This window comes from Lolium rigidum, chromosome 4, assembly GCF_022539505.1.
Source record: "Lolium rigidum isolate FL_2022 chromosome 4, APGP_CSIRO_Lrig_0.1, whole genome shotgun sequence".
Classification (NCBI taxonomy): domain Eukaryota; kingdom Viridiplantae; phylum Streptophyta; class Magnoliopsida; order Poales; family Poaceae; genus Lolium; species Lolium rigidum.
In genome coordinates this window covers 7746870-7758304 of record NC_061511.1, presented here as the reverse complement: position 1 = coordinate 7758304, position 11435 = coordinate 7746870, and the positions used below count along the sequence as shown (strand labels likewise).

The following is an 11435-nucleotide window of genomic DNA, read 5'->3' as shown; positions in this document are numbered from 1 at the left end:
TCTCTAGCATTTAAAAAATAATATGATTTTTTTCATCATTTTTGAAAAAATACGTGATTTTAAAATTTCAAAAGTAGGACCCGGTCGGCTAGACGGCCGCCGATCGGCACACTTGAACCTCTTCACAACGGAGGCTTTTCTACTGATTGTACGCCTGATCACGATGCATGCGCGTAAAATTTCGGGAATGAGTCGAGCCCGATGAAGCACATCTGCCATGTGTACATTTTGTCTTTTTTTTGTCACACATTAATTGACAAGATTGGTCACTCAGAAGCTGAAATGTTTTTGCACAAGTGAAAATTAATACAAAATGATGGTTGTTTGGATTAGCTAGGTCGGTTTCCTCTTCCGTCCAAACTGCTCGCCTTCCTCCTCTGTGCCTACTCTGTGCCTATAAGAGAGATGGAACAAGATCCTCTCACATAGTTCCAAAAACTGCAGAGGAACTTTCATGTATGTAGTTCGTCCGATCGCATCCTACGGCAGGATATAGTAACCTTTTCAAACACATCGACATGACTCTGCTCAAATCCCACTTCGATCTCACGATGGCAAGAGATTGTAAAGTTTCAGAGCGCTCCCTACGCAAGGGTACTCCTCTCTCTCTCCCTCCCTCTCCCTCCCTCCCTCCCTCTCCCCCTCTCTCCCTCTCTCTCTCTCTCTCTCTCTCTCTCTCTCTCTCTCTCTCTCTCTCTCTCTCTCTCTCTCTCTCTCTCTCTCTCTCTCTCTCTCTCTCTCTCTCTCTCTCTCTTTCTCTTCCTCTCCCTCTCTCTCTCCCTCTCCCTCTCCCTCTCCCTCTCCCTCTCCCTCCCTCTCTCTCTCTCTCTCTCTCTCTCTCTCTCTCTCTCTCTCTCTCTCTCTCTCTCTCTCTCTCTCTCTCTCTCTCTCTCTCTCTCTCTCTCTCTCTCTCTCTCTCTCTCTCTCTCTCGGTGGCGGCCAGATCCCATCTCCACCGGCGGGAGCTTTCGGACCCTCTCCCTCCGCTTGCCGCTCCGGCGGCAGGGGGAGGGGACCTTGTTCCTCCGTTCTGTAGTTATGGCTTGTCTGCTGTGGTGCGTCGTTGGGGTGGTGGCAGCGGCGCCCGGGCAAATAAAGCTGCTCGACTCCACTCCCACACTGGCGGCGACCTTCACGGCGGAGTCTCCATCTCCACCGGCGGGAGCTTTCGTCCCCTCTCCCTCCGCTTGCCGCTCAGGCGATAGGAGGGGGAGGGGACCTTGTTCCTCCGTTCTGTAGTTATGGCTTCTCTGTTGTGGTGCGTCGTTGGGGTGGTGGCAGCGACGCCCGGGCAAATAAATCTGACTCGACTCCACTTCCACACCGGCGGCGACCTTCACGGCGGCGTGTCGGAGTTGTTGGCAACGTGTGCTTGTCGATCTTTCAGGTTGGTGGCTTGGTATGATCATCGCTCTTCAGATCTGACGAGATCTATTTCTCGACGTGTCGCTGGCGTTTGTCGTTGTCCACGACGGCGCTGGGGACCGGGGCTAGGTGGATGCTGGTCCGGAGGTGGTGGATTTGTCGTTATTCCTCGACTTCGTCGATGGGATGCAGCGGATCGAGGTCCAAGATAGCATGGGGACGTCCCCCGGTCCACGTGCCACATCGACATGTGCCTCGGTACTTGCAGCAGGCCTGTTCATCGACTCACAAATCTTTGTTGGCGGTGGTGCTCTTTTGTATCTGGCAATAGTGGAGGCTCGGCGTCTCTTCCAACACGCGTCTAGGCGGCGTTGGAGTTTGGCAGCGGCCGCTGACTTCGGCGAGTGCAGGAAACCCTAGGAATAGTTTTGTATATTTATATCCTTTAGGGTTTTTTCTGCAAAGTTTTCAGGACAACAGCTTGCTCCTAGCCTGTCTAGTTATTTCGACGTTTATTTACTCATGTAACTTGATTTTCTATTCCCATAAAAAACTTAATTTTCTATTAATGAAAATTTTAGATTCATAGGGAGATAACCTCCTCGGTTCCATTTATAGCATAAACGAAATTAGTTTCCAGGAACGAATTCAGAATTCAAACTGAGACGCTAGAACAAAGGCGCAACTCTAGACTAGAAACGACAAGTTTTAAACCTAAAAACTACTAGCCCACATCTGGGACCTGAACCAAAACACCTCAGCTCCGCGCCAGCAAAAGCACACCAACTCTCTAGTCACAGCTAACCAAATTGCCACCACATGGATACATTACACTAGCACCAACAAAAGAAAAACACTAGTAGCAAGCTTTGAAACTGATCATCCCAGCACGACGTGGACCGAGACGTCTTCCTCTGGATGCTCCTTCAGGTAAGCCAAATATGCCCTCCCACCATGCTCGATCTTTGAGGTAGGGGTCCAGGAGGAAATCCAGTCGAAGCTGGTGCCCTTCAGCTTGACGTCAGCTTCAAGCGTGCCTTGATGAGTTTCACCAAGATCTCCACAAACATATCCACATCCTTCCAAGGTTGGTCCTTGAAAGGGACTTTCTAGTTCCTCAGGTATGAACAAATTACTCTCCACACCTGCTTCAAATCCATCCAAGCCATTCTATTAAGAATTATACTATTCATAGAATTTCAAATCCCCACAAAATAGCAGAAAAAATGAAATTAAATTGCAAGAATCTCTTATTACATATCCATCTACTAGCTACATCTACATATTTAACAATCTTATGCTTGAAGCTACTCTGAACCAAAAGCCAAATGCTTTTGGCTACCATGCATTCGAAGAAAAGATGATGCACACTTTCAAACTCTTTACATAAGAGACATTCCATAGGTTTTGGAACTCCCCTATGTCTCAAATTATCTCTAGTCATGATCTTGTTCTGTGAAAACAACCACATAAATACCTGGACTATGGGAGGAATTTTCAGATCCCAAACAGCAGGAAGATAAATGGGGGTTATACCCCTAAAATTAACTAAAACATACATAGACTTGAAAGAATATAAACCATTAGTTTCATATGACCAGATAAGCTGGTCTTCTTCAGTATCTAAAGCTATGGTGTTAGCAATGACAACTAATTCCTGCCACTGCACCATCATATCATCAGAGAAAGTTCTCCTAAAATCACATCTCAGATTTGTTCCATCCCAAACCTCACAAACCGATTTAGTTTGTTGGTTTAGAGATAAAATATATATCCCAAGTGTAGCTAAGTTAGTATTTCAAACCAAATGTGTTCCCAAAATCTAACACTTCTAGCATTCCCAATTTTCCACTTGTAGCCAAAACTCACTGCCTCTGCAGCTCCCATCACCCCTTTCCAAAAGGTTAATGGGTGAGTATCATGGAAACACAAAATGTTTGGATTTCTAGTGTTATATTTGATATCTATCACTTTTCTCCATAGAGTTCCTTCACCCTGTATATATCTCTTAACCCAAGATCCTAGCAAACAAATATTAAGATCTTGCAGGTTAGGAATACCCAAACCTCCAAACTCTTTTCTCATACATACAGAAGGCCAATTAGCTAAATGAATCTTATGATTACCCTCCACATCATTCCACAAACAATTTGCTAACTGACTATTAGTAGATTCAAATTCCACGTAGGGAATTTGAAGAAAGATAACAGATATATAGGAATACTAGACATGACAGATCTTACTAATTCCCTTTTAGCTGCAGCGGACATAAGTTTCCCTCTCCAACCAGTCATTCCACCTAGGAGAGCATCAATTAAAGGATGTAGATACTCTCTCCTCAATTTATCATAATGTAGAGGGATCCCAAGGTATTTAATGGAAAAAGAACCCAAGACACAACCAAAAGTATCTAAAAAAGGAGAGCACTCATCTATGTCTACATTGATAGGGATCAGCTTACTTTTATGATAATTAATTCTCATACCAGAAATTTGTTCAAAGCATGTCAAAATATTTGTCGCAATTCTACTATTTTTCTCTAGGAAAAATAGAGTATCATCAGCATATTGGAGGCAGACCACAGCTCCAGGGACAAAATCAAGGCATAAACCTTTGATTAGCCCCTCTCTACCTCCTTTGAAAATCATTTTTGAGAACACATCAACCACAAAATTAAACAAACCAGGGGATAAAAGACCCCCTGTCTTAAACCCTTACCACTAAAGAAAAAGTCACTTTCTATCTCATTAATTTTCACTCCCACAGATCCACCAGTGGTACGCTGTCTAATGAGTTAATCCAAAAAGGGCTAAACCCCCTAAGTTGTAGAATTTCATATAAGAAATCCAAGTTTACTCTATCATAGGCTTTTTATAATCAATTTTGTAAACAAAACCTTCCAACTTTCTCCTATGCACCTCATGTACTATCACATGAGCAGTTACCACACTCTCCAGAATATACCTGCCTTTAATAAAGGAAGATTGTTCCTATAATTGTGGTCAGCCTATTTGTCAAGACTTTGCAAAAAAATAATATTTAAAACTACAATTTAGCAAACTAATAGGTCTAAACTTCTTCATTGTTCTAGCATCATTCTCTTTTGGGATCAAAGTAATCATACCAAAGTTTAGTCTAAAAATATCTAATCTATCCTCAATCCAGGCATCAAACAAATTCATTAAATCCTCAGCTATAACATCCCAATACTTATGATAGAAGAAAAAAGAAAGCCCATCTGATCCAGGTGCTCCATCTGCATTCTATTAATGAAATACATGGTCACTCTAAAAAAAGCGGAACACATGCGGACAATAACAGTTTTATATCACCTGTTTCACATGATGCTTTATTTCATTGTTCTAGCAATCGATTTACATTTGTTCTTTTCACCGCCTTCACTATTTTGCATGGCAACTTTAGTACTTCCTTGAATCCATGATAAATGCTGGGACTTTTGTTCTAAGGCCCGACATTTATCATGGATTCAAGGAAGTACTATGAATCGGTGGGATATATGTCACAATGGTTCAGATTTATCTATTATTTTTATGCATCAATCTCACGAAACAGACGGTAGACAAACCGGTGGAGAACCAAAGCAGGACTCTCCAAGCAGATTATACATAAGCCGACTGATTTGATCTGACTATTTTTGTTCGTCCACTGCAAAATGAAAAACAGGAGCAGAGCTCTCATGATTTGTTTGCTTGCATATGAAATGCAGACACTACAGCTCATGGCAGGCACCACATGTTCCTTCGTTGGCTAGCATCGCCTCCATGCTGCTAACCACTTTTTTTTTTGACGCAACTGCCAACCACTTAACCCAACTGCAATCCACTAGAACCACTAGAAACATGGGGGAAAAAAGGCTCTACAAAAATAACACCTTCTGTACGATGCACAATAGTTAGCAAATGCCAAAAAAAAAAGATGAGGAGGTTTAGCTTGGTGATCAGTGACTTGGAGCAGTGTCCTCGGGAAGTGGGGACAACATCACATGTGAGATTCATAGTTTAGACTTGTAAGGTGAAAGTCCAAGGTCTGGCCTTAATTGATTGTGTCTGCCAATAACATTGTTGTATGTATTGTTTTGTGAGCGCGAACTTTCTCAGGGTGAATACCTATGATCTATGATCACGACAATGATGGTTTGTGCACTATTTTCTTCTTGAAGATGTCACGTTTGGAGAAGTTAGATTTCTGGTGTTATCTTGGTAATGTTTGGTCCGATGTTACAAGAAATAGATCAGTGTAGCGAAATTTTAGATTTTTTAGCTGTGTGTATCCGTAATACTGTTAGGACACTGCGTTGTTAGAGCATCCTCACTCGTTGGCGCTCCCCACGCCCAAATCCGGCGAAATTTTCGTCCGGATTGGAGGATGATTTGGCGTGGGGAGGAGTAGTTTCCCAGCCGCGTGCCCAGGCGAAGACGACGATGCGAATTTGAAAAACGGAAACTTGACAAACTACGGCTAAAAACGGGCGAATATAGACTAAATTTAATGATATTTACTATATAACGGGCGGAGTTCATACATAGAGGCCGAATTCGACTATATTTCGAATTCGGCTAGGGGAATTCAACTGCTAATTTTAAAACACGGCGCTCTACATGCCGAAATGGCGGTAGAACACCGTGTAGTCGCCGCCGTCGTCGTCGGAGCCGTCGTCGTCGACCTGTGGTGGCGCGGCCTAGCTGCTGCTGCCCTGGCCGGTGTCTCCCCACCGGCCGCTGGTGCGAGGCGGGGATGGCTTGTACCATTCGTCGTCCGAGGCCTCGAGGTCGACGAAGGGGATGGCAACGCCGGAGGGAGGTGTCGCAGGACGGCGGTAGCGCGCGACGTCGTCGGCGGCGGCGGTTGGAGCGGCGGCGCGGGCGGCGAGTTGACGTGCGGCGGCCAGGTCCATCAGCCGCCGCTGCTGCTCCGCCTCCTCGCGCTCCCAGTCGCGCCTCGACCACTCGAGGGCGGCGTCCTCGGGGAGGGCGTTGTCGGCGGGCACCAGGTCCTTGAGCGACCTGGCGATCGCCTCTGCCACGGCGGCGTCCTCCGCGCGCTTCGCCTCCTCCTCGGCGAGCCTGTTTGCGGCGGCGTTGGTGGCGGCCGCGGCGTCCTCCTTCTTCGCCGCCTTCTCTTCGCCCACGCTGCGGGAGGAGGGTTGGTCGCGGATGACGAGGGCGCCGCTGCTGCGCCCTCTGGTCGGCGGCGGAGACGCCGGCTCCTTCTTGACGCGCGCCGGCGTCGACGGAGACGTCGCCTCCTTCTTCACCGGTGCCAAGGATGGCCTCGGCGCCGATCCGGAAGACGGCGAGCTGGCAGCCATGCGCCGTGGCTGCCAGACGTTTCCCCGGCGGCGGCTCGCCGATGCCCTCGATGCAGGGGGCATCGTGAGCACTGGGAAGTTTCCGCCCTCGATGTGCGCGAGGACGTTCGCCAGCGTCCTTTCCGGCGCGCTCCACCACCGCCGGCGGCCCGCGGCGTTGTTGCGCGGAGGCGGAGGCGGTGGGCCGTCGTAGGCCGCCGGCCTCCCGCTCCCACCGCCGGAGGAAGTAGGAGTTCCACCGCGTGTAGTTGTCGGGGTGGTGGCGCGGGTCGGCGCGCTCCTCGTCCGTCATGGTCATCCTCGCCTCCTCGATGGCGACGTCAAGGGCGTGGCCCCGAGGCGGCGGCGGGATTGGTACGCCGCCACGACTTAGCCGCCACCCGCCGCCGGGAGGCCTCGTGTCCGGCGGGCAGGGGTACCCCGCCTGGTGGAGGAGGTGCCCTCCCACGCGTGGAGCGAGCGGCGGGGGAAGCCATTGTTGGCTGCGCCGTCGTCGTCGGAGAACGCCATCGTCGGAGAGTGGAGGGAGAGTGGAGGGAGATGAGAGCAGGGGTACGCGGCGTGGCGAGCGGAGCGGCCTATATAGGCGCGGCTGGCGCGGGGGATTAATGCCGCGTGGAATGCGACGCGTCCGCTGGCGAGCTGACCGGGCGGCAGCCTTTATCGCGCGCGGAAGACGATGCGTGCGCGGAAGACGATGCGCGTGTCGGCCGACCGGTCGGGGGCCACCTCCGCGGCGAAGACGAAACGAAAGCGCGGAGAGATTTCTCGCCGTTTCGCGCGCTTTCGCTTCGTCCGGAGTCCCCGAGCGCTCCCCGGTAGGCCGGGGTTAGCGTGGGCTCGCCGGATGGATGAAAAACCCAAATCCGGGGAAAAACGAGGAACCGGAGGCGCGGCTGGGCCATTTTTCGCCATCCGGATGTAAAAATAGCTCATCGGGGGTCTGTTCGGGGGACGAGTGGAGATGCTCTTACAGAGACCGCGCGCTATTCATATATTTATACGCCTCCTCGCACATTTAGCTGGATCGTAGGTTTGATTACAAGACCTCGCTCAGACTCAGCTACCGCATGGGTTTAAGTGAAACCATGGCAGGGAAAACGTGGGCGTAAACGTAGGAACGCACACGTGTGGTCCCCGGTTTTAACTAGCGCCGCCGGCAGACGGCGAGATACCTACAGAGAAGATAAGCAACGACTGCCACCGGAACGTGGTGTGCCGGCCGGAAGCGCCGATCCCTCTTCGTCCTCCCACACGGGGCCATACCGGCGAGCTCCTGCCACGTACGCGCCTACGTAGTACGACGCTATCCGACGTCCATCCGGCGTGTGGGCGCGCCGCTGCGAGCACGATAGGGTTCTGGCCATAGTGTTGTCGCAGGTGCAATGCATCAGTCGCGTGTCACGGGCGAATGGATGTCGACGGCGATCCAGCGTGCCGGCCGCTGGTGCGCCCACGCTTGACCGGTCCCTGTCCCGGTCATACTCATACCCAGCTGAATTTACATTCGTGTCCTGGCTAGGAGTTTCTGCAAGGGAGGAATTTGTGCAGCAGGGACAGGGCCAATTATGCCACAATTAGCAGAACTTGTACTACATCAGGGACAGAGAAGGGCCAATTATACAAAGAGTAATTTCCACGACTGAGACAGAGATGTAGGGTGCAAGTTCGTCGGACTTGTCAAAGGAAAAGTAAAATAATATACGAGCTCAAGTTGAAATTCCAATGAAAATGCAGGACATATGAATGGATCACATAGAAATTTGGTAGGCATGTGTGTGACTATTTTTTAATCGACTAAGAACTAACTTCGTTTTTAGTCAGATGATGTTATTAAAATTCAGTTGCAACTCATGACTAGCATAAATCACGATACAAATCAGATGGTGTAAAATTTGACTGAGCACGAAGTTAGTTTTCAGCCAGCTGCGAACTAGCAAATCCCTTGATTCTAAAGGGTTTTCAAAGGAAAGCCTTGATATGGATTGGAATCCTCCAAAATTCATGTGATCCAAACATGCCCATACATGCTTTCCTTTGGTTTTGGCTTCTCTCTCTAGCACAGGTGGCAGTCTTAGTGCTCCTTACCGATATGCTCATGTTGTGTATGCAAAATAGGTGTGCCATGACGGTGCCTCATTCTGGCAACAAGCCCGACTGATTCGTAGAGGTGGACGACATATGGTATGTCCGGGTTGCCTAGTTGCTAATGGGTCAATAGAGGTCTAGCTAGACCACGCAAGACGAAATCTTACCGACTAAGGCTAGACGGATTGGTGTTGTACAAGATATTAGATGCTGCCATGCTAGTTTAGGACTTTGTGTATAATACGACCTAGACTCTCCCCTATAACCCCAGGCCCGAACGTCTTTATTAGCCGTGCTATGGGAGCTCTTGAGCATGCATAACACAATCACCATTGTAACCGCACACTTGTTGCCCATATGGTGATTTATAACAGGAGTAGGATCTAAGTGTCATTGTGAGATCTCAACCTAGGTCACTTGTGTCACCCCATCCTTATGGTTCACGCCTTACACCTCGTTCTCTCTGCTTTGAGGTACCCCTTATGGCGTACTCATCGAGAATACAACGTCATATCGTATGGTGCACTCCAACCTAGTTTAGTTGGGATACAAGAATATTGTCGTGTTTTTTGCATGGTTTTCTCTTAATTAACCATCCTTCAAGTGGTGGTCTATAAATTGGATCGGTGCTCTTCATCGTAATGAATAACCACTATGCTGGTGGTAGATGATAATTTCTACCTTGGTTGTTTCTAATTGTATGTCGAAAACATTCAAATTTCTACTTGCTAATCAGAAACTTTGGTGATGCCATAAATTTGGCATAGCGGTTGGGAGGGATTCATGACTTCCCACCCACCTGAATTCGGGTCTTCTTGCTCGCAATTTTTGTGATATTGCAGAATTATACTTAATAAAACGCCATGGGATCCTCCCCATCGCCAATCACTTTTTAATCACGAATTCTTGCTAAGTTAATCCAACTTTTAACTACAAATTAAATCAATTGTACTTTACACCGGTGCCCTCTTTCAACTTGTGGGAAGTCAACTTTCAACTGAGAACACCAAAAAGGTTTCTACTATGAACCCATGGAAATAATCCCATGCCTAATTTTTATTAAGACCAAGTTCACGTCACAAATAATTGAGGGACAAAGCGCCCTGTGTGTCCAAAATCCTCTTTGTCTCTATCCATTCTAATAATCACGTCTAGTCTAGGCTGTACGCAGCAACCGCATCACGTCCAACTTAAGTGGTGACTGGTGATGTAACCACATTTCATTTTAATATGCAAGACCTTGCATCAGATCCGAGTCAGGAACCCCTTTTTTCTACTCTATCCACGTACTTGAGCTAGCCGAACGTCACCATTAGCTAGCGCACTAACCAATAACCATGTGTACTATAACATAGCAGTGCAGAGCGCAGACAAGCGTCTACAAATCATGGAGAGTAATGTAATCGAAATGCCAAATTCCAAATGACGGAAGCATCCAATAGATTATTGATCAGGAGAAAGAAAATATGAACCACCACTATGTTAGGGACACCAACAAGAAGAAACAAAACCGTCTAGTGTTCTCAATCCACTGATTAGGAGTGGGCGGATTAAAGAAAGTGATACGTACGAGGGGCAGAACAGTCATTCCAGCGCCAATGTCGGCTTTCAATAACGAGCCGTCTTGGTCATGTGGGCCCTGTTGCGTAGACCGGGCCGGGCCCTATAAAACACGGGCGCCCCTTCAGGTTCGCCACACCACGCTATCTGTTTTCTTCATCAGCATCCATTGCTCTCCTGCTACAGCTGTTATCTTCCCGCCACAAGTCTCTCTCTCGTCTTCTATTCTTCTCCTTCGTAATCGCATCCATGGAGCTAGCGGCTTCAGCGTCGGAGTCCGTCTGCTCGGCGTACCATCACCTGTCAACTCCGGCAGACGCTGAGGACGGTGGCGCACAGTCACGGCCGCAGCTGCCGCGGCGGAGGAAGCACGCGGCTGGCGGCGGCGTCAGCGGGCTCCGGCGCCGGTGCCACGCGGTGCTGAAGCAGCAGCGGACGAGGCTGTACATCCTACGGCGGTGCGTCTCGATGCTGCTGTGCTGGAACGACCACGACGACATGTCCGACTGAGCTCTGAGACGAAGGCCCGATGGTTCTCTGCTCGGGCTGGGTCAGGGCCGGGCCTGTAGGTGGGTCCTGTTCGTATAGAGGAACGGTAGAGTGGTTTGGTGTATAATACTCCATGCCGGTTTGTTGGCAACTATATCATGAGATGAGCTTTTTGTAATCTGGTGATGTATAAGTAAATGAGAAATGCAATGCCATGTGATGGTTGGTAGGATTTTTTTTTGAGCATCATCCACATCTTTATTATCAAGTATTATAGTTCATACACACACCATCAGGTGGATTTTGAAACCACACATGCTTACCTAGATCAAGTAAAATAGAGCTCCGCGCCATGTTCATCGATGTTCGCCCCTCTCCCTTCATACACAATCTGAACTTGCTGACCTTTATTTCCTTCACGATATATCCCCATGCCTTCTCCCTGGATGTTACGTACGTACAACATTGCTGCAGTCACTTGCCAATCTGAAGCGCTGCACGAGAAGATCCGCTGCCACTGCAAAACCTTCCCTACATGCTATAGCTTGTAGTGTCTCGGGATCAGTGATGCCTTTCAAAACAACCGAGGAAGCTCTGACAAAAC

General features: G+C 48.6%; 1 protein-coding gene across 1 annotated transcript; it reads left to right on the top strand.

Moving 5' to 3' along the window:
- Positions 1-10497: 10497 nt before the first annotated feature.
- On the top strand, positions 10498-11055 carry LOC124650113 (small polypeptide DEVIL 8-like). Its single transcript, XM_047189673.1, has one exon. It carries the CDS (start codon positions 10592-10594, stop codon positions 10850-10852), a length of 261 nt encoding a protein of 86 aa, XP_047045629.1. The 5' UTR covers positions 10498-10591; the 3' UTR covers positions 10853-11055.
- The last annotated feature ends 380 nt before the right edge of the window (positions 11056-11435 follow it).

Bases quoted from the DNA above. Each gene is read 5' to 3' on its own strand.
- LOC124650113 (XM_047189673.1), top strand. From the start codon at position 10,592: ATGGAGCTAGCGGCTTCAGCGTCGGAGTCCGTCTGCTCGGCGTACCAT.